Below are 27,354 nucleotides of genomic sequence, written 5' to 3'. Positions count from 1 at the left end.
ATGCATCCAAAGGAGTGGAAGTGAGCGAGCGGCTCACATGATGTGCCCCCTCAAAAGCGCACGGTCATGCGTGTACTGTGTGGCCTGCGCAACATGTTGCGTGCCACATGATGCACGTACTTTCTGAAGGCGCTGTCACGGCGGTGATCTGCTTTTTAGACTCTCATATGAGCCAAACATTCCTGCCACCGTGACACCGCCGCACCACCCCAGCTCTGGATTACTGTTGTAATCCTACGGGTGGAAATGCGAGAACTTGGCGGTCTTCGTCGGACCACCATGGCGGGGGTCCAGCAGGAAGACTGCCAAACTCTAAATCAGGCCCATATTAGTCACACCACAGGCAAGACTAAGACACCCATATTTTAATGCCAGCACAACCATTTTAGGTGCTATTTCAGTTTCTGCAGACCCATATTTTGTTATAATGTAATCCCAATTCGACTCACAAGCATTCTTGAGATTGTCTAGAATATATTTCCAGCCTTCCCTCTTCTATTGATCGGTGCATCAATACACCGATCAGAACATACAGGAGGTTTAAAATTAGGACTTTGATTCACCCTCGCTGGATTTATTTCAACCCTGTGGTTTGACTTGACAGACTTGATGTGATATGATGGGTGTCTCTGAAATGGTTTGCTGCCCCTGAAGTCGACATGTTGATGCTACATAAACTCCACAAATAAATAAATAAATGATACTGACTCTTCCCCTTATCTTTTTACATATGACTGTTTGTCCGCTTCCTTTACAAGAAGGTTTTTTTTTAATGTAATATGTTTTAAATATAATATATCAGAAGTAGATGCATGAACTAATATTCTATATTCTGTGTCTTAGTATTTCTATTTTAGATGACAATAAGTTACTAGGGTTCAAGACTTCTGGGTCTTTTTAAAAAACCTACTCCCAATTTTTGGTGTCAACAAACGTGTTCTTGTTCTGTAAGGAAGAGGCACTAGTATTTTGTCTTCTAAATTGAATTTAAACATGAAAGCATTATTGAATCTTTCCCTTCTCCTCAAGTGATAAATTGTGGGGTTCATCAACAGCTCATGGATCCAAGCTAATTATACTGGGGATAAAGAATCCACAATTTTATTGGTCTTATAAACTTCCCTGACACCATCCTACTACCAAATACAATCACAAAGTCACTCTGAGGCAAAGCTAGTGCCCAGCGGGTAAAAATCGTCTCCAAACCAAGAGCAGGCATGATATATTGAATCCCACTTAACATCGTTTGGAACTTTTCCAGTATTTATCGAGTGCAGGCAGAATTCTTATGTTCCCCTCTTTCTAAGTACCAGATTAGATGCTGAACACCTATGTGGTCTGCGGTCTCTGTTTAGGACAGGAATCCTGTTTCAACAGGGTGAATCACCTTGATTATGATTCCTGACTGTTGGCCACTACGTTATAGAGGATCTTAATAGTGGCATTCTGAAGTGAGGTATAATAGGAGATTGAGTGTGCTAGCACTTGGTTTTGTAAGCATAGGGAAAGTGACACGTTTACTTAGATTGAAGGTAAGCATAGATATCATATAAGGTACTTACTTCTGTTGTAGTTTAATCCAGACGTTTCTTTTAAATAGAGCGTACAGCATCTATTCTTTCGGAGCCTGTAACTTTTGGTCTTATACAGGCACACATTCAATTGTTTTTGTTGTTGTGCTAAAAACAGTTTATTTTATGATGTTTACGCGCAGATTTTATCTTTTTCTATTTTAGTTTACACAAATGCTGTCATGGACAGTCAAGATTTGCAAGGAAACCAATCTTGGTGAGCAAGATTTATTCACAGCAAGATTGAAACCTATCTGCTGTATGTGGTGTGTGGTACTTACGGAACTCTTTACCTATGCAAACAGTGGTATGCAATTAAATGTGTGGGAAAAATAGTTTAAACTAGACATCTGGCTTGTAAGTCACCAATTTCACACTTGTGAACGCTTGACCGCCTTGCCTAACAAGCAATTCTGCTTTTCTTGAAGAATACCAAACAAATACAGTGATTAGGAATGTAAAACATGACCCACAGATCCATTGTATCTACGCACTAAATTGCCCACTTACTGCTATTTATGAAAGTTGTCTACACAGCAGATCGCCCATTTATTGCCATATCAATAGGCTTCATCTTAGACTGAAGTCTCAAAAGAATGTGGGTGTGCAGATTTTGAATGTAACACCGACTTCTTGGTTTCCATGATTCCAATGAAAATCTCAGGATTATGTCACGCTGTGGAGGCCGTTGACTTAGCACAATTTTCTCACATCACATTGCTCAAAGTTTCGAATAATCAAAATGAGGTTTCTTTTTCGATTTGGGGTTAATCAGTTTGATTTAATTGATGTGCTTTTGATTTGCAGAAGCTTCTGGGGTGGCTAAAATACACTGATTTCATGTATTTGCTTAGCAGAAGAAAATATTGTACTGTTAATGTTGACTAGAAATAGAAACATTCCTATGACAATCTATTGACCAAATACCCTCCGTGGCAGCCCTTTCTAAAGTAATATCACACGACAATCAAGGTACATGCAGAACATATTAACACACAGTCAGTCACGGGATCAGCCTTCCTTTTACCTTGAGCAATTCCAAGCAAATATCAGAATGATTCCATGATCTAAAAGCACCTGTGTCCTTCACAAAACTCTAATCTACTTTGAATATGTTTGAGACATTGGGTAATGTTAAAAATGCTTATTCATGGTAGCAAACTGTATTGGCATTTATTCATTTCCTTCTATTAAAATATTGGAAGAGTAAGTAATTAAAATTAAATTCTGTGTCTGCAAAATTAATCTTTTCAAACGCAAAATTACTTTATTTCGGCTATTCAAGCCAAAAAAGGTTTGTACCACAATAAATAGCATTCAATAAAATAATTGATTAAAAAACAGTCAATTTAGCAATAAAATATAATACATAGTTAAAACCAATTGACTTAAATATTTGCAAAATCACGTCCCAAATAAATCTAACCCCTCCACCACCCCCCACCCCCCCCTCTAGAATCATATAATAAATCGCCAACTGGATCTAGACTACTGCCCTCAATCGGTATCAAGAATAAAATAAAAAATGTGAAATCTTTATTTTAAGAAGCAGCTTCTCTTGAGTGTAGGGAGGATTCCTTGCGCCGAAACTGCCACATAGCACCCAGATATTTAGCCAATGCACCAGCATATAATGGTTGACAATCAGTTTTTAATATGCACAGTGCGGCAACGTGACTATGTGTACCCAGCTGCCTACAAAGAGGTGACAGCCAGGTATGTAGAGCGCAGAGAGGCAAGGCATGCAAAGAGGACATGAGAGACAGTTTCCATAGAAGCCTCACACATGCGGCAAACCATAGATTCCGATGCAACCCATTTAAAAGTAAAACATTTTACTGAGAGAGTTTCCACTCTAAACTGGAAGTACAGCTTTCTATCCAGTGGTGCTGTGATAATGTCCCAATACTTCTCGTAAAGACAGGACGATTATAAAACAAGGAATCTGCCAGCCAAGGAGGAACTGGCTACATTGTGGGATTCAGCTCAGTAGAGTTTTTCAGGGTTTCCTTGGAAGGGATAAACTCCCACTGTGGATTCTCCCATATTTCACCCAAGCCAATAGAAATGAATGACTGCTTGATGTTACTGAGCCAACTGATTTTGTGAAAATTATCTGAGACTATAACATTGTGGAGGACAGAAGCATAGCGAGTTAGTTCAGGTGTAGACCATAAGCGCCTTCAGAATAGTAACGGGTGAAATCTACATTTGCCCACAACCCTTTTTACGCCCATATCTAAGGACAAAGGAAATATGGGAGTGCTTTGAGGGAGTAGGGCAGACCGAATTAATTCATCTAAATTTGTGAAACCCCCTAATTCTGCCTCATACATTTTTTCATATGTTTGAAAGTCTTTAAAAACTCATTGGAATAAATCAATTCAATAACTGAGTTAGGTGGCGTGTCCTGCCAATGCTACTTTTATACCCACTATATCATTACATGCCTCAGTTAGTATGGAGTTTTTAGGGCTATTGTGGCCTAAAAAGACCTAATATCAAATCTTGTACCAACTGTTGACACACAAGTAAGTACATTACAAATGCATTTTGTAAAAGGGGGTAGTCATTGAAAAAATTCAGGAATTCTTAATATGCTCCTCCACTGGATGTGATATTTTAAATACATGTACTCTAGAGAAGCCTATACCCCTCGCATCATAAATGCAGAGAATATTTTTTCCAGTTAAACATTTTCTGAAAGGTCTAGATCAAAACACTATTTAGTCCATAAACACTTTCAAATCATCAGAGTCCTCTCGCCGTAAATGACTAAACTTGCTTTTATGTATACATGGATTTGCATTCTGTTGCAGTGTTGAGTCCTCACAATGATGAATGACTGTGGATTTCAAATACGTTGAGATCACATAATTTCGGTCATTCATGGCTCATAAACACCAACACTTTACCATGCATATTTAAATTTAGGTTTTACATGGCCGAGAAGCAGTCGGGCTTATAACATACATCTCTAACCTCAAAAAGGTGAAGCACAGATCAAAATTAATCTTTTCTACATAATGTTATGATGAATTATCTTCAGTCATCTTTTTTATTTCTAAATGTCGTAGAAATGCATGTGCGTCAACTGTGTCAGCGTTGTGTAAAGCTTGTCGGAAAGCAGTTTGTAAGTCAAGTGCAAGTGTTGAGAGTACTGTGCTGTTACCTATGTAATGCTAACTAGAAATCTACATTTGTTTACCTTCCTTTAGAGGATATCCATTTCTGTAAAGGTATCATGAGTCTGATGTTCAGTCTCCATGTCCTCTTCAAGAGCCCCGTGACAGTGCTACGGGATTTCTCTCAAGACATTCACGGACATCTGGGAGACATTGACCAGGTTAGTAGTGCAAACTCTTCTGATATTAGCTCCAAAACGTACCCAACGTCGCTTTCCTTTCTTCTGGTTATGCTGCGATACAGCATGCATGAAAAACATGTTCAGTGAAGTAAAATGACTTAGCAGTCACAACATCGTGTCAACAACAAGTTACACAGGGTGCTGTTCACCAAATGAAAGATGCACAAATAACAATATAATGAATCAAAATGTGAAGCTATGAATCTTTCCTAACACCCATCCACCGCATTCAAACAAATGTAATCACACAGTTGGCCTGGTGCATAGAGACTTGCTTATGGTAAAAGCACAAACTTGAAGGTATTAACAAAAATAATAGAAATATGCAAAATCAGCTATGCCTATTTATGCATTCTTGTGACATCTTGAACCAGGAGATTGAAGGCCTAGTAGTTTGTACAAGTTCGACCAGAACCCAGCAGTGGCAAAATAGGACAATTTTACATGTAAGCCATTTATTTCTTTTTTATGCTGTAGGCTTATTTAGGGCAGGTATCTTGAGAAATGTGTTTTCCCCAAACGGAGTGGTTTATTGAAATCACCGTGTGAAGTGTGGGTCTAAAAGGTTTGGTTATCTCTAGTACAAAATAAAGAAATCTACTTAATTGCATATCTGTTTAATTTGAATTTTATTAAAAGCACAGTTTGCTTTTTTTTAAAACATTCTCATGTAGAAGGGAGACATTGTTGAATTTCTTCTTGGCAGTGTGCAGCAAACAATGGGCACTGGTTGGAATATTAGCATTTTCATGTTTTGTTTAGGTTTCATGAATAGAATATAGATTGTTCGTTATACGTTCTTGCTCCATCACTGGCAAGGCATCTTTCCATATCCCATTCAGAGGTGCCTGGCATTCTTGAAGTTCTTGTGGTAAGAACCTTAGTTGCTTATATTTTTGCAGCAAATTGTTCTATGCATGTAGTAATGAGCAAGAGCGGTAACAGACAGACACCCTTGTCATATACCTTGTTCAGTGTCTATGCCTGGGATGAATTCTGGTTAACTAAATCTACATCGAGTTAGCTTAACATTCCATAACGGTGTTGATAAATTTGGGAAAAGACAGATTTGGCCACAAACTTCCATAGGTAAAACGAATTAACCAATTTGTGGGGAAAAATCGTAACACCGCGGTCTAAGCCACGAGTGTTCTGACTCCACAAGCCCTACCACGCAAGCCTTAACCACGCAAATGCCTTAACCATGCATGTACGTGGTTAAGGCATATGCGCGGTCAAGCTGCGGAATGAACAGAAGAAGGAAGCTGGGGCAGGTGAGGTAAGTTGGGTTGAGGGGGGGTGTGTTGGTTGTTTTGTGGGCCAAGGGTTGGGTCTGGGTTGTTTTGTGGGCCGGGGGTGGTTCTAGAATGTTTTGTGGGCTGTGGGGTGGGTCGGGAATCTTTTGTGGGCTGCAGGCTGAATTGGACAGAAGCAGGAAGCAGGGAGAGATCCGCGGTAAGTGGGGCTTGAGGAGGTGGGTCAGAATACTTTTGTGAGCTAAGGGGTTCGGAGGGAGTTTTGTCGGCTGGGGTGGTACGTCGGGGTTGTTTTGGGGGTGGGTCGGGTGGTTGTGGGTTGGGGTAGTTTTGTGGGTCAGAGGTAGTTTTGTGGGTCGGGTAGTTTTGTAGGCTGGGGTTGGGGTCGTTTTCTGGTCTGGGGGTGGGTTGGGTAGTTTTGTGGACTGGAGGTTGGGTCGGGATAGTTTTGAGGGCTGGGGGTGGGTCGGGGTAGTATTGTGGGCTGGGGATGTTCAGGGAAAGTCTTCAGGGTTGGAGGTAGTTTTCAGGCCTGGGGCGGGGGGGTTGGGGCTAGTTTTAGGGGCTAGGGGTGGCGCTAGTTTTCAGGGCTGGGGGGTGGGTCAAGATTTTAGGGCTGGGGATTCAGGAGTAGTTTTCATGGCTGGGGGTTGGAGTAGTTTTTTGGGGTGGGGGAGTGTTGGGGTCATTTTTTTAAATTAGGGGTTAGGGTATTAGGCCTCAGGGTAAGGAGGGGAATGGGTTGTCGGTGTAGTTTTTAAGGCTTAGGGGAGGGCGGGACAGTTTGTAGGGCTGGGTCAGGTTAAGGGACTGGGTTTTAGGCATCAGGGCAGGGGGAGGGCGCAGCGTGGGGGCAGGGGTATTTGCACCTCAGGGGGGAAGGGGGATGGGGCGAGTTTGTACCTTAGGGCGGTGCGGAGGGGGGTGGTGACCTTAGCCGTGCATGCCCCTTTACCATAGATGCCTTTACAAAGAATATTAGTGGTAAAGGCATGCGTGGTAAGGAATGCATGTTTATGACACAGTTGTTATTCAGACCGCGCTGTTTAGGCATGCAGGGTTGGGGAAATCGTGGTTGCATCATACAACCCCAATTTGCAGGTTTTGACTGCATCTACCAGGTGAATCATGAAGGACAGATTGTTCACCTTCACAATGTATATCTTGACATTGTCAAGCCACTGATGTCTCTGTGGAATAAACCCTTTTTAGTGTCTATTGATGTATTCTTGTACTCAGTCTTGATGCGAATATTCCTGTAAAAAGTATCAGATGGCTATTACCATCACTTATATTAGCCACCTGCTATTTTAAAGACAATGTATTCTGATGGATACATCAAACAGCAAATTCCTGACCTTTTGAATATTCCCCATGCACCAGATTGTATGGAATGAAATGAAAGCACAATTATAAATTGCACATATACACAATAGCATCAAGCAGAAACTTTTTATAGTAGTATTTTTGCATGCCACTGGGTAGCGCAGTGTGAAATTTTTTAGGCTTCTTTTCACCCTAGAGGTCATGGAGAGGAACCGCATATTAGTGCCACCCCTGTGTGTTGACATCTGTTCCTTTCTTTCCTCGCCTCTGAATGTAACCGAGAGCTCCACTGCCACTTTCAGCGACTTGTGGCGACTCCTAAAATGCAATCCAGTGAGCAAGGGAACCTATGGACTTCAGAAAATAACGTGACTGCAGAAAACAGATGTTGGTCACAGATCTGCATGAGGTGTGTCTTTAGTGTTTCTGCTTGGGGCACAATGTAAATGAGTTCTCCCTCATGCATCCAAAGGCGCTTCCGGACTGTGAAGCTTTATATAGACAAACACAGCAAGACCTCAGAGGCCTCGCCTAAGTTCCACTCTTGCAACAAGTTAAGGGTGTCGGCCTGCATGCTCCAGCTAGAAGAACTCTGGTAAGTCAAAGTCCAAGAGCAAGCAAAGCATACTTAACCCTATCCTGTCACTCTCTAAAGAAGTTGTGAAGGCAGAAAGATGCCAATCGATATCCCTCTTGATAGCCAATTGAGGAGTCGATCCTTCAGTTGATCCCAAAGCCCCTTTAGCCCCGAAGCAGGTCGAGATCTTTAAGGAGGCCATGCTGCAAATCTTTGGAACTCTTTTGCTCCCTGTGGTATGCCTTCAGGCCCCAAGGATCTGCAGGTGCCCACAGTTGGGATACCTTATGCGGATTCATGCTCAGCACTGTCTGAAACCCTTGGACTCCTCACTGGTTTATTACCGATCTGTGCTGACTTTTACCCCTGCTCTTAGAACCCTGTCTTTCCCTTCTTCATCAATGCTGTTGCCGAACGGTCATCAGCCTGACTCTGACTAAGGTCATGCTCTGAATCTGCTAGAGTGCACCTGGTCTCCATACAAACTGAGTCTGATTCTATGATTCTACTATTGTAAATGCACCATTGTCTTTTTGGCTCTGACCAGAACTTGCCACCACCCAGAGATGACAATGGAGGTTGGTGGGGAAGTTCCACCAAATGCATATGAGGCCATTTTAATGGTGACAGTCTTTACATAGACACATATGACGCCATTGGGCTTGATACTTCTCCTGATCCTCGATTTCACTTCCTATGCCCCCTACTTAAGAGAGTGTCTCCTTTGTTGTGGTAATTCAATGAGGGGCGGAGATCCTAGACCTACAAGTGCTGTTAGTTCAAGTAAAGAGAAACCCGGACCGGGCTCATCTGATCTCTCAACCATTCAATGAAGCTCTTACTGACATCTTAATGGGCACTTGGTCCAAGTTTTGTTCTTGCCTGCACTTTAGTAGGCAGGTGATAGGACGCCATAGATCGGTTCCTGTGGACCATGATTTCCTTACAAAGCATCCTACTCCAGAGAGTCTGCTATTCCAGGGTTTCACCAGCAAGATGAACTCAAATTCATTCCTTAAGACCCACCACCTGCTCCCCTATTTCCTCTACCCTACCTCGTCTTGATGGAGACAGAGGATTGCAGCATTTTGAAAACAAATGTTCTCGTCAGCTAGCCCAGCATTGAGGTCAGTTGGTACTGTGTATTTATTGGGCCGATATGTGCACGCCCCTGGGCCATGACTAGTGAGATCTTTCAGATAGTCCTTGAAGTACTGTGCTGGGCTTGATACTACTGATGTCATTTGCACTGGCCTTGTTACTACTGATTGCCAGGGGTCTGCGGGTGGCACCAGTGTGGTGCACCATTGCCTTGATATATCTACACACACATATGCGCACAACACACACATTTTTCGACTGGAAAAATTAAAAGATTACAGGACGTTATAGTTAGCCTAAGATTTCACTTGTGCAAAACCTGTGAAATTCAGCCATTATAGTTACCTAAGCTTACTAAAACGTACGCCTTGCAATGCACTGCTTATGACCTCACATAATATATCACTCATGACATGGTCAGTGACATCCCTCATGCCATCATCCAGTGATTTGAGTGTTTTCTGTTAAACGTATATACTAAGATACAACAAAAGTTAAATTAGTATACTTTGTATACTATTAATCAAGGATTTCTTTTTTTAATATAGTTTGTGAGTCGCTGTGTGCTTATCCATGTGTGAGTGGGTGTCTGAATGGCTGTACAGTTGTCTGAGTGTGTATGAGTGGCTATATAGGTGTATAAGTGGGTGTGTGAGTAGCTGTGTGTGTGACTTAGTGACTGTGTGAGTGCCTGTTTTGGTGAATGAGTGGGTGTCAGTGGCTGTGTGGGTGGATGAGTGAGTGGCTGTGTGAGTACTGTATGTGGGTGACTGGGTGTGTCAGTGTGACTGTATAGGTGAGTGGGTGCCTGAATGGCTGTATGAGTGGATGTCAGTCAGTAAGAAAACTTTATTTGGTTAATTACAACCTTAAAAGTATACCCTATACATAAAATTACTGTTAAAACTTGAACAAGATCATATTAAAAACATGGCATTTGTACTTCCCGTAAAATAGTACATTCCTTCGTACTAAATACAAAAATACCCCTAGGGGTAATTAAGTCAGGTAATTTCCATCAGCATCAAATCAATTCCAAAGGTTCCAAATCACAACGTTAACCTTTACATGTACAGGCTCATCCTCCCCCCATGAGCGCCGCCTAAGATATTTACTCTGAACACTTTAGAAACAACTTGACTTTACACAAAAATTTCCCCATAGCACAAGCAATATCTAGATACCTCATTTCAGCTATAAAGCTAGCAGCTTGCATCCTATTTCTGATCCTGTATTTTTTAAAAATCGGACATAAAATTTATTTTCGTAAATCTAAAAACATCATACAATCTAGTAAAATGTGTACAATATCGCAGTGGGTACCCAACCCGCAAGTACAGGTTCCATTATTATTCAACATAAAATTTTTGGCTTCCTTGTTCCCATAGCAGGGGTTTATCCCCATTCGCACTTTTAGGACCTCGCGTCTTAGGCGGTAGCTGGGCAATCTGTCTAAATAGGGGTACTGTTGGTTAAGTTCCCAGGCCAGGGTCATATATGACACCGAAACTTTCTGCGAGAGATACTCTCTATCATATGTGCGAGACGTCTCGGCTCCCAGTGACCTCAATTCCTTCCTAGCTATATGTGGATGACTCAGTTCCGGGCATAGTTTTAAACCCAACACACCATAGGCTTCACTTAGTGCGGCTCTTGTTTCTTTCGCCCAGGTCAGTTCGCTAGCGACGATTTCACTTTTACACCACTGTGAAATTTTTAAGTGCTCTCCAGACCCTAGGCGCTGCCAAAAGCGGATTAGTGCCATACAGGCAGTTACTGCCCAGGAGGTAATTCCCAGCTCCAGTCTTGCAGCATGTACCATAGAAGATTTAGGCAAAGAGAACAGGTTTTTTAAAATATATCCCTCCTCTTTATCCCACCCTTTTTTCCCACTTAAATAGAGCACTTCTGCCCCATACAGGAATTGGGGGGGGACCATTGCTAGGTAGGCTTTTATGACCGGCCTATCTGAATTTTCCCCGTACACACTATTAAATCTTTTTAGCCCCTTCACAGAGGCAGATGCCCTCATTTTGAGAGCCTCCAGATGGGTATACCATTTAAGGTCACTCTTAAACCAGATTCCCAGGTATCTGTATTCGTTCACCCTTTCGAGTGGCTTTGTATCCAGATACCACAGGAAGCTAGTTTTACTCCTACCGAAGCATAACATTTTAGTTTTATCCATGTTCACTGTTAACTTTTTATTCCGGCAGTATTCATTGAACATGTTTAATTTCCTCTGGAGGCCTATCTGTGTCAGGTCCATAATCACTAAATCGTCCGCTTATAGTAGGTACGAAACATGATTTCCTCCCAATTTTGGACTCGCCCCTTTAACCTCACTTAGTTTTGCTGGTAGGTCGGCCAAAAACAGAGAAAAAAGCAGTGGGGCGAGTACGCAACCCTGCCTCAAGCCATTTCCAATCTGGATCTTCCCAGACAATCCACCCTCCTCGTCCAAGATTATCTGGGCCCAGTTTTCTGTGTGTAAGGCTTTTATAATGGCCAAAAGGTCTCCGTGTAGATTATATCCTTCCAAGGTTGCCCATAACTGCTCCCTACCCACAAGATCGAAAGCCGCGCGGAAGTCCACAAAACAGCAGAATAAATTACCCCTCTGTTCTATCGACTTCCGCGCGATGGCCCAGAGAGCAAAGCAGTGGTCCACCGTCGAATGCCCTTCTTTGAACCCACCCTGTTCTGGGGGTACTAACTGGTTATCCTCTGCCCAATCCTTTAGCAGGCCTAGGATTACCTTGGAGAATACCCTTTCCCCAATATCGAGGAGATTTATTAGGCGGTAATTTTTTGGGGAATTTACATCACCTTTTTTATGAACAGGTCTAATGATTGCCCCTTTCCAACTTTCTGGCATGATACCAGTCTTTAATATCCCCTGAAACATATTTGAAAAAAACTCAGCCCACCATTCTGAGTTAGTTTTTATGATAATTGCTGGTAAATTGTCTGGTCCGGCCGCTCGGGTTAGGTTTAAGCCAGCTATTACATTCCTAATATTTCCTGAGGTGAAATGCACTAGTATGTCATCCCTCACTTCTGGCCAGCTTGATGAGATTATTTCCCCTTTGCTCGGCCACTTACCATATATTTCCCCTAGATAGGCTACCCACTTGGCCTCTGGGACGGAGCACAGCATGGATCCCGCCACCTCGCCCGTGCATTCCTTAATCAGTTTCCAGAATCCTTTAACATTTTTTTCTTCAATAGTCTCGAGTAAGCTCATCCAACATTTTTCCTTAAATAACCTTTTTTTATCTCTAATGGTTGTCTTATATTTTAATCTTAGGTTTTTTAGTTCTGATGATGAAATATCATAATTATTACCCCTAAGGCCTCTTTCGTGTTTCCTGATAACAGCCTTTAAATACCGACATTCATCATCAAACCAAGGGTTATTAGTTGGGGGAGCCCTAACTCTGCTTTTTTTCTCATACTTTCCCTGTTTGATTTTTATCCTTAGGCATTCCACCATTTGACTTATTGTATCCTCATACCAGGATAACGCCTCCCCTGGTAGGGGGTTTTCTAACCCAACTAATAATTGGAGAGCTCTCAGTTTCTTTAGAAATTCCTCACTAATCCGGGTTGTAAGCCGCTTTGGGTAATCCACGTCAATTTGTAGCACCCTCTGTCTCGGCGGGTCCCTGTTTATCTGTAATTCCATCAGCAGTGGGAAATGGTCACTACCCTCCACCCCAAGTACTTCAAAGTGGTTTATTAAGTAGAAGCACCAAGCCTGAATAAATACATAATCTATGGGGCACAACTGCTGCCCTATCTTAAAAGTACGTTTAGCGGGTCGATCCGTTTCTTTCCTTCCGTTAGCACAGATCAGGCCCATAGCTCCCAACAGCTGCCCAAGCTTTACATCTTGGGTAGAACTATCACTGTAAGAGAAATTTGCAAATTCTATGTTATAGGCTCTTAGCACGTCACTCTGCCATGAGTCAATTTTATGGGGGTTTAATCTATGATTGAAATCGCCCAGTATTACGAGCACATCTTTAGGATATATGTCATACAATCCTTCCAAATCCTTCTTTAAGCAATCCAGCTCCACGTTATACTCTTTTAATTTCCCTTTCTGTATGTACACATTGATTATGCATAGCCCTCCCCCACCTGCAAAACTGTTTGATATCAATACTCTGCTGCCTAATGCCCAATTACATTTAAGTTGGAGTGATTGTATGTCTTTTGCTATCCTTGTTGACACAAGGGTCATCAGGCCGCCTGATGGCCTACCTACTTGATTCTTTTTTGCAGGCCTTACATGATGTGCAAAGCCTTCGGTGGCTGGGGTTTCGTTGCACAGCCAAGTCTCCTGGAAACATGCAATGTCAGACTTCCCAAGGATATTTTTAAAACCTTCTTCTAACACTATTCTTTTGTATCCATTTACGTTCCAGGACACAATAGATAGATTGTGCGACGACCCAGTTTCCTAGTCATTGCTGCTCAGATACCCCTCTTCCTCATGGCCCATATATGCCAGTTCTCTGTATCTATTTCCCATCAGAAGATCATCATCCTCCCAGTCTAAATTTTTTGGGATTATCGTAATTTCAAGGGCATCCTTAGTACCCCGACCAGATGTAATCATTTTTATTTGTCGTTCTCCTAGCCCCGCATGGTTCCTGAGGAATGTTTTCCCTTGATTCACCAACATCACCTCTTCTCTTTTCAATATTCTAATCCCTTCCTTTATCATCTCAGCCTCTGCTTTTTCCATAGCAACTTTTATTAGTGCTGAGTGAAGGAGGACCTTTGTTACTTCATCCCCTCTGATGTTACTCAGGAACCCTACTTCTTTGAGATCATCTGTGCTAACATATTTTAAACTAGGGCATTTTGCAAATAATACAAGCAGCTGGGACCGATTTAGGGGCTTTAGTTTCTTTGCTCTTTTCCCCCCCTTTTCCTGCCCTATGGGTTCTACAAATAACCATGTGTCCAACATCCTAGATTGCTGTAGGGATTGGGATCTTTCATCAGCCCTTCCTTTCCTATTTACTTCTTCTCTATCGATAGCCCTGCAGCTAAAGTCAGGTGATTGGTTACTGTATCCTACACATATAGGCGTCTCAATCCCACTTTCTAATTTTCCATTCACCATTCCTCTGGGGTGGTTCCTCCAAGGGGCCTTGGTATTCTTTACCTTACTTTTTCCTGGATCCTTTTTAGAGCCCTCAGAGCTATGGGCTCTTTCTCTGTTGTCTGCAAAGGATAACTTTTTTGTTTCTAATCGCACTAACTTCTCTCGAATCCTTGGGTCTGGGGATGTCCCCTTCCCAGCCTCCTGAACCTCTTCCGGGTGGTAAGTACATGGAGCCTTTTTACCCTTTTGCCGTTTCAGTGTTTTTTGTTTTATACACCTCCTTTTCCCATATCTCTTTATAATCATCGGGCAACGGGAGATATATACTGTTGGTTCCTCTTCTTTGGGTCTGCTCCCCCTTATCACTTCCTCCTCCCTTCCCACTTCATCCTCCTTTACCACTTCCTCCTCTCCTACCCCATCATCCTCCCCATCCTCTTCCAAATCCTCCTGACTTTCCACTGCTCTTACTAGAGTGGGCATTAAGGCTTTAATCTGGGTTAGTTCCCCTTCTATATTCTTGAAATGATTACTATGCGTTTTTAGAATTTCATTATTTAACACTGAAACCTCTAGAATGCCCTGTAAGGTTTTCTGGAGCATTAGCATCACCTCGAGCATAGATAAACTGGATGATCCTGTCACCTCCAGACTATGTGCGGTAATGCCTAGCAAGTCAGTACGAGCAGCATAGAGGTTTTCTCCTATTATATCAACGTGTGGGCTGTAATTCTTCTGGGCCGAACCCCCCTCACCCGAGATAGTGCTCTGCCTCTCCCTTCCTTCTCCCTCCACATCTAGTTCTTTTTCCTGAATTATTAACGACTGAAATAACCGTGGGGAAGATGACAAGCGGGGTTCCAGCGGTATTTCAGCAATGTCAAAATCAGTCTGATCTAGAGATTCCACCCTTTTAGCTGCCTGGTCCTCAGTAGGAAGCAGCGGGTCAACCACATTTGGCTCCTTTTCTGGCGTTTCCTTCGCTTTAAAGTGTTTACCTAGGAAGTCCTTGATAGATTTTGAGACTGCCGATCCGCCTAATACGCCTGCGCCTGAGTGGATGACTTGATGTGTAAGTGTCCGTATGGGTGTGTGAGTGGTTGGTTGAGTGAGTGTTTGGTTACTTGAATTGGTGTGTGAGTGACTATATGGAAGAGTGAGTGTCTGGGATTGGCTGTATGGGTGAGTGAGTGGTTGTATAAATGTGTGAATGGGCATGTAAGTGGATGTGTGAGTGAGTGAGTATGTGAATGATTGTATAGGTGAGTGAGTGGCTCTATTGAGAGGCTGTATGGGTGAGTGAGTGGCTGTATAGGTGAATAACTGAGTGTCAGTAGTTGGAGGGGTGGCTGTATGTGCGAAGAACTAGTTGTATAAGTGGGCCCTGTGAGCAGGTATGTGAGAGCCTCTATGGATAAGTGAGTGGTTGTGTAGGTACTTGTGTTGGTCTGTGAATGGCTATGTGAGTGGTTGTGTGAGTGGGCGTATATGAGGTTGTATGGGGGTGTGAGTGATTCTGTAGATTATGTCATCAGTAATGCATTTGAGATGTCATCAGTGATGTCACTGACTATGTCATGAGTGATGTAATATGTGAGGTCATAAGCAGTGCATTGTGGGGGCCTAGGTTATAGTTCGCTCAGGTAGTTATAACTGCTGAATTTCACTGGTTTTGTGCAAGTGAAATCTGAGCCTAACCATAATGCCTCTGTTACCTTTCTGTTTTATTCAGTGAACTTCTAAGGTTTTGTTTAGTCTATTTCTAAACTATAACGTGCCTGCAACTTTTTTGTTTCAGTGACTTTCTACTGTTTTTCTAAATTCTATTTCTCAAAAGTAACATCCCTGTAATCTTTGGTTTTGTTAAGTGAATTTGTAATGTTTTTTAAATTTGATTTCCTATCTGTAACTACTAACTGTTAGACCTGGCACCATTGGCGCTGGTCTCCCTTCCATTTTTGCTGTTTCCTCATGTGTTTTTGCTGGTGTTAGATGCTTTGGGCACTGTGCCACTGCTGTCCAGTGCCACAGTGCGAGTGCACCCTGTTGTAAATTGATGTACTGATTAGTGATTCCATGATTGGATGTTTGGTTTACTTGTCAGGCCCTAGTACAGTGCACTGAGTGTGCCCAGGGTTTGTAAACCAAATGCTGCTGGTGGGCTTGCGGCACTGGTTGTGCCACCCAGAGATGCAGCCTTGTAAAATGTGTCTAAGGTCTGCCATTGCAGAGCCTGCATGCAGTCTGGTACTGTCATGCTGACTGGGAAAATGCACCCACTTGCCAGTCCCTAAGCCTTCCCTTTTCTTCATATTAGTCACCCCTATGATAGGCCCACGGGCAGGGTGCATTGTAAGTATAACGTAGGACACGCGCTGATGTGTGTGGCATGTCCTAATAGTGAATTACATCCATTTTCGTTTTTCACTATTGCAAGGCTACCTATTCTCAATAGGCCAGAATGGGCTGTTAGATTATTACATGTTTATAATCCTAACAGACTCCGTGAACATGGTAGAAATTCGAGTTTAGTATGCCTTGACTCAGAATAATAAAATACATCTTTTAGTGAAGTTTATTTTAATATTCTGTGTTTGCAATAACTTCTTTTAAAAAGTAGGTATTTGCTTGCCTAACCTTTCAAGCCTGCCTCTGCTAGGTTGTGTATTCCTTCATCTGGTTTCTGTGAGTGACAGGGCTGGGAGATTCCAAGAGACAGGCTGGGGCACCCCCATGGTGAATAGAGAGATCTGCATCTAGACGGAAGGCAGGCCTCATGATCAAGGCGAGTAAGTGCCAGATCGGGCAGGGTTCTGTGGTGTACTTGGGACACCAAGTGGGGAGCGGCCAGGTGGCTCCCCTCCAACCCAAGATTAAAACCATCCTGGCTTGGGAACCCCCCAAAACCCAGACAGCGGTGAGGGCCTTTATAGGACTCACAGGGTACTACATGAGATTTGTCAAGGGGTATGGCAACATTGTTGCACCCTTGACAGAGCTGACGTCCAGGAAGCAACTCAAGAATGTGATTTGGACTGACACCTGTCAGAAAGCTTTTGAGGCCCTGAAGGCTGCCATGTGCACGGCGCCCGTGCTCCTGGCACTGAACTTCTCCAAACAGTTCATCGTTCAAACAGATGCTTTAAAGCATGGTGTGGGGTCTGTTTTGTCACAGATAAATGATGAGGGCCTAGATCAACCTGTAGCCTTCATCAGTAGGCGGTTACTTCCACAGGAACAGAGGTGTGGAGTGCTATTGAGCGCGAGGCATTTGCTGTGGTCTGGGCACTGAAGAAGCTGAGACCATACTTGTTTGGGACTCACTTCCGGGTTCAGACAGACCACAGGCCCCTTAGATGGTTGATGCAGATGAGGGGTGATAATCCAAAGCTGTTGAGGTGGTCCATTTCCCTACAGGGTATGGACTTTACGGTGGAACACTGCCCTGGTACAGAACACGCCAACGCTGATGGTCTGCCCAGATTTTTCTTCCTTAGTGTTATGTTATGTTATAAATGTTTTTATATCGCGCTCTGCTACTACAAAGTATCCTGGCGCGATGAGTGAGTTTAACCAGAAAAGAATGCGCATAGGAAAAATGATTATATGGTAGTGTTAAAAAAATGTGTTTTGAGCCCCTTCTTGAACATAGAGATTGTCGGAGACGCTCTTAGATGCAGCGGGAGAGCGTTCCAGGCCCTGGCAGTCTGGACAGAAATGGATTGACCCGCCCAGTCTTGAATACTTAAATTTGGGCACGGTCATTTGGTACAAATTTGCCGAGCGAAGAGCGCGACGGGGAATATACATGACAAACCTTTTTTGCAGATACAACGGACCTAATTGGTGGGTGGCCCGAAACGCGAGAACCAAAGATTTAAACAGGATTCGATGGGCGACTGGGAGCCAGTGAAGACTGCGAAGGTGAGATCGCACACTGGCTCTCCTAGAAAGTTAGAATAAAAGCCGCACAGCCGCATTTTGGATGACCTGGAGCCGCTGGATAAGATAAGCAGGTAGGCCACTGAACAGTGCGTTGGCATAATCGAGCCTAGAAAGAATGAGGGCACGCAAAACCGTTTCTTTAGCCTCTCTCGGGAGGAGTGGGAAGTACCTTATCTGAAAGAAACACGTTAGTGTTAGATTCCTTACCTTAGAATATCCCCAGGCGTCAGTCTGGGTCCGGAAACTTTTGCGTAGCAGTACCCCTGCGCGTCGGTAGGCGTCGTCTGCAGGCGTCCCCTGCGGCTCCGCGTCCGTCGTCGGCGTCGTGCGCCGTGATGACGTCGCTGGAATATATAGACGCCGCCTCCGCGCGCTGACGTCAGTTCTTCTTTTTTCCGCGCCAGTGGACGCAGATCTGAAGAGCAGTACTCCGGTCTTTGACCAAGTTTTTCGATTGTTTTTTCTCTAATTGTGCCTGATAGGATGCCTGGGTTCAAGCACTGTGATGACTGTGAGCGCACGATGTCGGTCACAGACCATCACCGCCTCTGTCTCCGGTGTCTGGGCCCCGACCACGACGTGGACTCCTGTGTCGACTGCCGGGCCCTCACCAACAAGGCTAGGCGGGAGCGGTCCCGCAAGCTACTGGAGCTCCGGGTGTCGGCCCCACGTCGGGACCGGGAGCGGTCCCGGTCCGGCCGGAGGTCGAGAGAGCGTTCGAGGGAGCGGTCGCAGAGCCGCGCCGAGCGTTCCGGAAGTCGACGCCACTCGTCAGGCTCATCAGGTAGGAAGCACAAGAAGTCGGGGCGTCGTCATCGTACCCCCGACTCCCCCCGACGCTCGCGCGATGCGGCCGGGGGCTCGGGTGACCCCAACCCCGCGGCTCCGCGAGAGTCGCCGGCGCGGCCTGCCTCATACCCTCCGGTCCCTGGGCATGGCGCGACGCCTGAGGAGATCGAGGCGTTCCTCATGGCCATGAGGGCGCTCGCTTCTCCGACGGGGCCTACGGCGCCTTCGGGCCCAGTGCTACCGTCTGGGGGCCCTGGCGGTTTGGGTGTCCCTGCCTCGGCGCCGTCGGGTGCTCCGGCCCCGGCGCCGCCAACGGCTCCGACCCCGGCGCGGCAAGGGCCTTCGGGATCGGCGCCGGCTGGTCTTCCGGCCTCCCCGGCGCCGTTACCATCGGGGTTACCCCCGACGCCGCCCCCGCGCGGCGCCGGTTCTCCAGTGCCGGCTCCGGCCGGCGGCGGGGTTCCGGCGCCGGCTCCGGGCGGCGCCGTCCCCTTACCTTCACCGACGCCGGACGCAGCGCCGGACGGGCGTCGCTCGACGCCGGTCCCGGCGCCGATGGGGCCCATGAACCCGGATGAGCCGGTCTTCATCGTTGACTCCGAATACGGAGAAGATGAAGAGTTCGGTGAAGGTTGGGAGGGGTCCGAGGACCCTCTGTCACGCGAGTGCCAGTATGACCCGGACTGGACAGGTGACTTGGGGGATGCCAGTGGTTTGGACGACTCTCCTAACCCTGGTTTGATCTCTCCTCCTTCCGTGGCATCGGTGGAGGGAGCTGCCTATTCTGTGGTGCTGATGAGGGCTGCCAAGGCCTTACACCTTGAGCTCCCCGTCGCGGCCGTGAGGCCTAACATCCTCACCGAGGTCTTCAAACCGCAGTCATGCCCACAGGAGCCACTGCTGCCGTTTAATGAAGCCTTGTCAGACGTTCTGTTGGGCACGTGGTCCAGGCCCGCTTCAGGTGCGCCTGTTGATCGGAACGTGGCCAGGCGCCACCGTCCTTGTCCGGACGACCCCAAGTACCTGTCTACCCACCCCACTCCTGAGAGTCTGGTGATCCAGGCCTCGACCTCCCAGTCCGGATTCCCGTCGGCCCCGCCCGACCGGGAATCCAAGAGGTATGACCAATTTGGCAAGAAGGTCTTCTCGTCCATTAGTTTGGGCCTGCGGTCTTGCAACACCGCTTGCCTCTTGGGCCGCTACACCCACTCTGTGTGGGATACGGTCGCGGAACTGCTGCCAGAATGCCCCATGGAGGTGCGGGCAAAACTCGGTCAAGCTGTGGCTGAGGGCCGGGATGCAGCGAAATATTCAATACGGTGTGGTCTTGATACGACCGACTCGCTGGGCAGAGCTATGTCAACGACGGTGGCGATTCGTCGCCACGCCTGGCTGAGATCCGCCAATTTTTCGGCTGATGTCCAGAATACATTGATGGACATGCCGTTTGATGGCTGTCACCTGTTCGGTGACAAGGCGGACCACGCGCTGGAACGCTTCAAGGACTCCAGGGTCACGGCCAAGTCCTTGGGTCTCTCGACCCAGCGTCAGCAAACGGGTTCGTTTCGTCCCTTTCGTGGCCAAGGAAGGGGCGCCCCCACACGTGCTGCCAGCCACGCGCCGCAACAATCCTTTCATCGCGGTGGCGGCCGTGGAAACCGCCGTGGTGGCGGTCGGGGACAACGGCGGGGTCAGACCACACCTTCCCCCGCAGCATCTACCCCAAAATCCTCCTAGTCCGTGCTTTCGGCCCCATGTGACGCCAGTGGGTGGCAGGGTTCGCCATCACCACGCTCACTGGCGCACGATCACTTCGGACAGGTGGGTGCTGCAAATCGTCCGAAGGGGCTACTCCCTCCCCTTCGAGACCTCTTCTCCAGCCATGCCACCGCAGAACCACCGTGTGTCGGGGGACCACTTGACACTTCTGCAGGAGGAAGTTACGGCCCTCTTGGCCAAGGGGGCCATCGAGCGTGTTCCTGGGCCAGAAGTAGGGCGTGGTTGCTATTCCCACTACTTTCTGGTGCCCAAGAAGGACAAGGGGGGCCTACGTCCTATCTTGGATCTAAGGAACGTCAACGGCTTCCTCCGGAAGGAGAAGTTCAAGATGTTGACGTTAGCTCAGGTCTTGGCTGCTCTAGACCCACAAGACTGGATGGTAGCGTTGGATTTGCAGGACGCCTATTTTCACATTCCCGTCCTGCCGGCCCACCGGCGTTACCTGCGGTTCACGGTAGGCCTGGAGCACTTTCAGTTTATCGTGCTCCCCTTCGGCCTTACCAGCGCCCCACGGGTGTTCACAAAGGTGATGGCGGTGGTCGCAGCCCATCTGCGCAGGTTGGGGGTTTCAGTCTTCCCCTACCTAGACGATTGGTTGTTGAAGGCGGGCTCGCCCCAAACAGTCGTCCACCACCTTCAGATGACGGCGGACCTCTTGCACGACCTGGGGTTCTCCATCAATGTGCCGAAATCACACCTGTGTCCCTCTCAAAAGCTCCTTTTCATCGGAGCGGTTCTGGACTCGGCGCAGTTTCGGGTTTATCCTCCGGAACGGCGGGTTCGGGATATTCAGGCTTTGATTCCCATCTTTCAGCCGCTATCCCGAGTTTCGGTCAGGTTGACGCTGCGGCTGCTGGGACTGATGGCTTCCTGCATCCTTCTGGTGCATCACGCCCGGTGGCGGATGCGGGCTCTGCAGTGGGACCTGAAGTTTCAGTGGGCCCAGCATCAGGGCAACTTGTCCGACCACGTCTTGATCTCGGAGGGCACTGCGAGACAACTGCAGTGGTGGCTTACGGACCGCGATTGGGTCAGGGGCAAGTCCCTCTCCCTTCCCCAACCGGAGCATGTTGTCGTGACGGACGCGTCCCTCCAGGGCTGGGGTGGCCACTTGGGAGAGGCAGAGATCAGAGGCATCTGGTCTCCGACGGAGTCCCGGCTCCATATCAATCTGTTGGAGCTGCGGGCGATTCGTCTGGCACTGAAGGCATTCCTCCCCTTTGTCAACGGGAGTGTAGTGCAGGTGTTCACCGACAACACCACCGCCATGTGGTACTGCAACAAACAGGGCGGAGTGGGGTCGTGGACCCTTTGCCAGGAGGCTCTGCGCCTCTGGCAATGGCTGGAACGTCAGGGCGTGACTCTGACGGTTCAACACCTGGCAGGTTCTCTGAACGCCAGGGCGGACGAACTCAGCCGTCGGTGCTCGATGGATCACGAATGGCGTCTGAACTCGGACGTGGCGCAAGGCATCTTTCTGCAATGGGGAGAGCCTTGGTTAGATCTATTCGCCACAGAAGAGAACGCGCAATGTCATCAGTTCTGCGCGTTGGAGTTTCCAAGACGGCACTCGCACGGCGACGCCTTTCGGCGCGAGTGGAGTTGCGGTCTGTTATACGCCTTTCCGCCTATACCACTTCTGCCCAGAGTGCTGAAGAAGATCAGGCGCGACCGGGCCCAAGTTATCCTTGTGGCTCCGGACTGGGCTCGAAGGTACTGGTATCCCGAGCTACTCAGCATGTCAGTCGGTCCCCCGATCCGCCTGCCCCTTCAGGAGGACCTTCTGTCGCAGCAGCAGGGGACGGTCCTCCACCCGAACCTGTCCAGTCTCCACCTCCATGCTTGGAGATTGAGCGGCGGCAGTTGAGGCCATTTGACTTGCCTCCTGAAGTCTGTGATGTTATTCTGGCAGCCAGGCTTCCCTCCACTAAGTCGGTATACGCCTGTCGGTGGAACAGATTTGTGGCATGGTGCACAGCAAAGGCTGTGGATCCTCTTTCTGCCCCTCTTTCGGAGGTTCTTCTGTTTCTTCTTTCTCTTGCCCAGCAGGGCTCTGCTCTGGGCACTATCAAGGGCTACCTTTCTGCCCTTTCAGCCTTTTTGAGGCTTCCTGATCAGCCTTCTTTGTTCAAATCCCCGATTGTAACTCGATTCTTGAAAGGCATCACGCACATGTTTCCACCTGTTCCGTTTGTGATGCCTCAGTGGGATTTGAACCTGGTTCTGACTTTCCTGATGTGTGCTCCCTTTGAGCCCCTTCATTCTTGTCCTCTCCGTCTCCTGACTTTAAAGACGGCTTTCCTGGTTGCCATCACCTCTGCCAGGAGGGTGAGTGAGCTCCAGGCTCTTTCTGTCCAACCTCCTTTCCTGTCCATTCATCCTGACAAGGTGGTTCTGAGGACTAGACCTTCTTTCCTGCCCAAGGTTGTTTCGGCCTTTCACATCGGGCAGTCCATCACCCTCCCTTCCTTCTTCCCGCCTCCGCATCCTTCAAAGGATGAAGAGCGGCTCCATCGTCTGGAGCCAAAACGTGCGCTTTCCTTTTACATGGATCGCACTCGCCAGTTCCGGGTGGATGACCAACTGTTTGTTGGCTACGTGGGTGCGAGGAAGGGACGGCGGTTTGTAAACGAACCATCTCTCGATGGGTCGTCCTCTGCATCAAAGCGTGCTACTCTTTGGCTCGGAAGGAGCCTCCTGTTGGGCTGAGGGCCCATTCCACTCGGGCCACGGCGGCTACTACTGCCCTGGGCCGGGAAGTCCCCTTGCAGGACATTTGCCAAGCGGCTACGTGGGCCTCGCTGCACACCTTTGCGAGGCACTACTGCCTGGACGGTCAAGTCCGGAGGGATGGCTTCTTTGGCCGTTCTGTCCTCCAGGACTTTCTGGTGTAGTATTGTATTGGTTCGCAGACCCACCACCGGGGTTGGTATTGCTGGGGTATGTATTCTAAGGTAAGGAATCTAACACTAACGTGTTTCTTTCAGATGAACAAGTTACTTACCTTCGGTAACGATATATCTGTAAGAAACATTAGTTAGTGTTAGATTCCTTACCGAACCCACCCATCCTCCCCGTTCTGCGAACTGATACCTAGGGTTAAGGACATCCCTTTCAGGGCCCTAGTTTTACATGGCACCAGTGTTGGTTCTCTCATGGCTCTGCGTCTCCTGGCGCGGAAAAGCTGTGTACAAAGAACTGACGTCAGCGCGCGGAGGCGGCGTCTATATACTCCAGCGACGTCATCACGGCGCACGACGCCGACGACGGACGCGGAGCCGCAGGGGACGCCTGCAGACGACGCCTACCGACGCGCAGGGGTACTGCTACGCAAAAGTTTCCGGATCCAGACTGACGCCTGGGGATATTCTAAGGTAAGGAATCTAACACTAACTAATGTTTCTTACAGATATATCGTTACCGAAGGTAAGTAACTTGTTCTTTAACGCTTTAAGAGTGGCAAAGCAGATACCAGTCAGTTTTTTTAGATGGTCTTCAAACTTGAGATCCTGCCCGAACCAGTGTTGAGAATTACCAGGAGGTAGGGAAGATCTCCCCACATTGGCACCATTGCCGTGGGTCTCCCTTCCATTTTTGCTGTTGCCGCATGTGTTTTTGCTGGTGTTAGATGCTTTGGGCACTGTGCCACAGGTGTCCAGTGCCACAGTGTGAGTGCTCCCTGTTTTAAATTGATGTATTGATTAGTGGTTCCATGATTAGATGTTTAGTTTACTTGTCAGGCCCTAGTACTGTGCACTGAGTGTGCCCAGGGCTTGTAAACCACATGCTGCTGGTGGGCTTGCAGCACTGGTTGTGCCACCCACAGAAGCAGCCTCGTAAAATGTGTCTAAGGTCTGCCATTGCAGAGCCTGCGTGCAGTCTGGTTCTGTCATGCTGACTGGGCAGGTGCACCTACTTGCCAGTCCCTAAGCCTTCCCTTTTCTTCATATTAGTCACCCCTATGGTAGCCCCACGGGCAGGGTGCATTGTAAGTATAAGGTAGAACAGGCCCTGATGTGTGTGGCATGTCCTAATAGTGAATTACAGCCATTTTCTTTTTTCACTATTGCAAGGCTGCCTGTTCTTCATAGGCGAATGGCCTGTTAGATTATTACATGTTTATAATCCTAACAGACTCAGAGAAAATGGTAGAAATTCGAGTTTAGTATGCCTGAACTCAGAATAATAAAATACATCTTTTAGTGAAGTTTATTTTAATATTCTATGTTTGCAAATACCACTTTTAGAAAGTAGGTATTTGCTTGCCTAATCTTTCAAGCCTACCTCTGCTAGGTTGTGTATTCCTACGTCTGGTTTCTGTGAGTGACAGGGCTGGGGGATTCCAAGAGACAGGCTCGGGCAGCCTGGTGATGAATAGAGAGATCCTGCATCTAGATGGGAGGTAGGAGTTGCACCTGGGACCTGAATAGGGCTGGGCCTTCCCTCTACAATGCCGTAGACAACGCGACGTGCAATGCCTCACTACACAGAAGCGAACTGGTCTGACTGACGCAGTCACTGCTGCTGACTTCGAGGCCCGTGACCACACCGGAGTTGGGCACCTCCTCGCACCCTTCGCGATGTACCGCCCGACTGGCACCACTGTCGGGACTGATCGACGCCAGCTCCCGAAATCGGGCTCGTTCGCCGCTCCACAAGCTGCAAGCACCGCATCGAAGCACCGTCTCGCCCTGCAACGCAAGCCTTGGATCCACCGACTGTCAACGGGCCGCTGCCTGCAACACATCGAGGGACAACGCGTCCTGCAATGCTTCCTTTCTGCACCGCGACGATCACCGGAACCAGCTCGCACATCCTTGCCGGCCGCCCCAAGTAAATGGTACTGTGACTGAGTCTGTCAACATTTGAGTGGGCCCGTACCGACGCGGTACGCTAGATCTGCTAGACTCTGTGTTATTTTCAACAACGCTGTGGCCGGAACAGGCTACCGACTTGCACAGAACCTTGATTTAAGCATTTTTACAAGAACTCTAGAAATCTGATCGTACTGTGGATTATTTTTGTTGTTTATTGGTCTTGTGGGAACTCTATATAAAATATACTTATTTTTGATATACAACCTTGTGTGGTGTCCATTTGTAGTGTTGTTACTGGGTTACTGTGTGGTCACAAATGCTTATCTTACAACGCCTCTGAGATAAAGCCTTACTGCTCGTGCCAAGCTACCAAGGGGGAGAGCAGGGGTTATTTTAGGAGTGTAATCCCCTTATTCTGACTAGAGGAGAGGGTCCCTATTTCTCACAAGTACCTACCTGTGCCAACTAGAGACCCCCAATTCTAACACTAACCTTTGACACGGAGTGTGTGAGTAAGTGCATGAGTGGGTGTGCGAGGCTCTGAAAGGGTCTATGAGTGGGTGAGAACGAGTATGAGTGATTCTGTAAGTGGGTGTGTGAGTGTCTGACTGAGTCTGTGAGTGAGTGAATGGCTGTTAAAGTGTCTGAGTTGTTCTGTGAGTGGGTGCATAAGTGCCTGAGTGGGTTCTGCTAATTTTCTGCTTGTTGTCTGGTTTTTTCTGCTTAATACTGATCTTTATTTTGCCTCATACTCATTTCTGAACTTTATTTGACTCTTTCTGCTTATTTCCGACCTGCATTCTACTTCTTTCTCCTTCAATCAATCAATCAGGGAATTTGTAAAGCACACTGTTTACCCGCTAGGGTCTCAAGGCGCGGGGGTGGGGGGGAGCTGCAGCTAGTGGTCTAAGAGCCAGGTCTTGAGCAGTCTTCTGAATGCCGGGAGGTCTGCGGTCTGTCGTAGGGGGAGGGCGTTCCAGGACTTGGCGGCGCAGTGGGAGAAGGATCTGCCCCCGACGGTGGTTTTGTGGATTCGCGGGTCGGCGGACAGGGACAGGTCGGCGGAGCGGAGTTTCCTGTTGGGTACATAGAAGGAGAGTGTGTCATTGAGGTAGGCTGGGCCGGTGTTGTGGAGTGCCTTGTGTGCGAGGATTATGAGTTTGAATGTAATTCTTTTGTTGACGGGGAGCCAGTGCAGTTCTCTCAGGTGCGGGGTCCCGGCGTGGGACGTTGAGGATCAGGCGTGCGGAGGCGTTCTGGATTCTTTGGAGGCTCTTGATGAGTTTGGACTAGGCTCCGGCATAGAGGGCATTTCCGTAGTCGAGTCGGCTGCTGACGAGGGCGTGGGGGCGGTTTTCTGAGTGTCCATCGGGATCCATCTGTAGATCTTGCGGAGCATGCGGAGGGTGTGGAAGCAGGAGGAGGAGACTGCGTTGACTTGGTTGGTCAGGCTGAGCTTGAAGTCGAGGATGACCCCTAGGTTGCGTGCGTGGTTGGTTGGTGCTGGGGGTGGTTCCCAGTGATGCTGGCCACCAGGAGTCGTCTCACGCTGAGGGATTGGGCCCAAGGATGAGGACCTCCGTCTTGTCCGTGTTTAGTTTGAGTTGGCTTGCCTCCATCCACTCGGCTTCGGCCTTCATGCCCTGGTGTAGGTTGGATTTGGTGGTGAGGGGGTCTTTGATGAGGGAGAAGATCAGTTGGGTG

General features: G+C 47.5%; 1 protein-coding gene across 1 annotated transcript in view; it reads left to right on the top strand.

The window, feature by feature from the left end:
- The window catches only part of FANCI (FA complementation group I), a 636,131-nt gene that overhangs the window by 407,538 nt on the left and 201,239 nt on the right, over positions 1 to 27,354 (top strand). Inside the window, exons 28-29 of the mRNA XM_086958134.1 lie at positions 1,737 to 1,788; positions 4,790 to 4,917. Of these exons, the coding sequence (XP_086814260.1) occupies positions 1,737 to 1,788; positions 4,790 to 4,917 (180 nt within the window). The remainder of the gene's footprint in view (positions 1 to 1,736; positions 1,789 to 4,789; positions 4,918 to 27,354) is intronic.

This window comes from Lissotriton vulgaris, chromosome 2_1, assembly GCF_964263255.1.
Source record: "Lissotriton vulgaris chromosome 2_1, aLisVul1.2, whole genome shotgun sequence".
Lineage (NCBI taxonomy): Eukaryota > Metazoa > Chordata > Amphibia > Caudata > Salamandridae > Lissotriton > Lissotriton vulgaris.
Note: the sequence above shows the minus strand (reverse complement) of the source record. Positions and strands in the feature narration are given on the sequence as shown.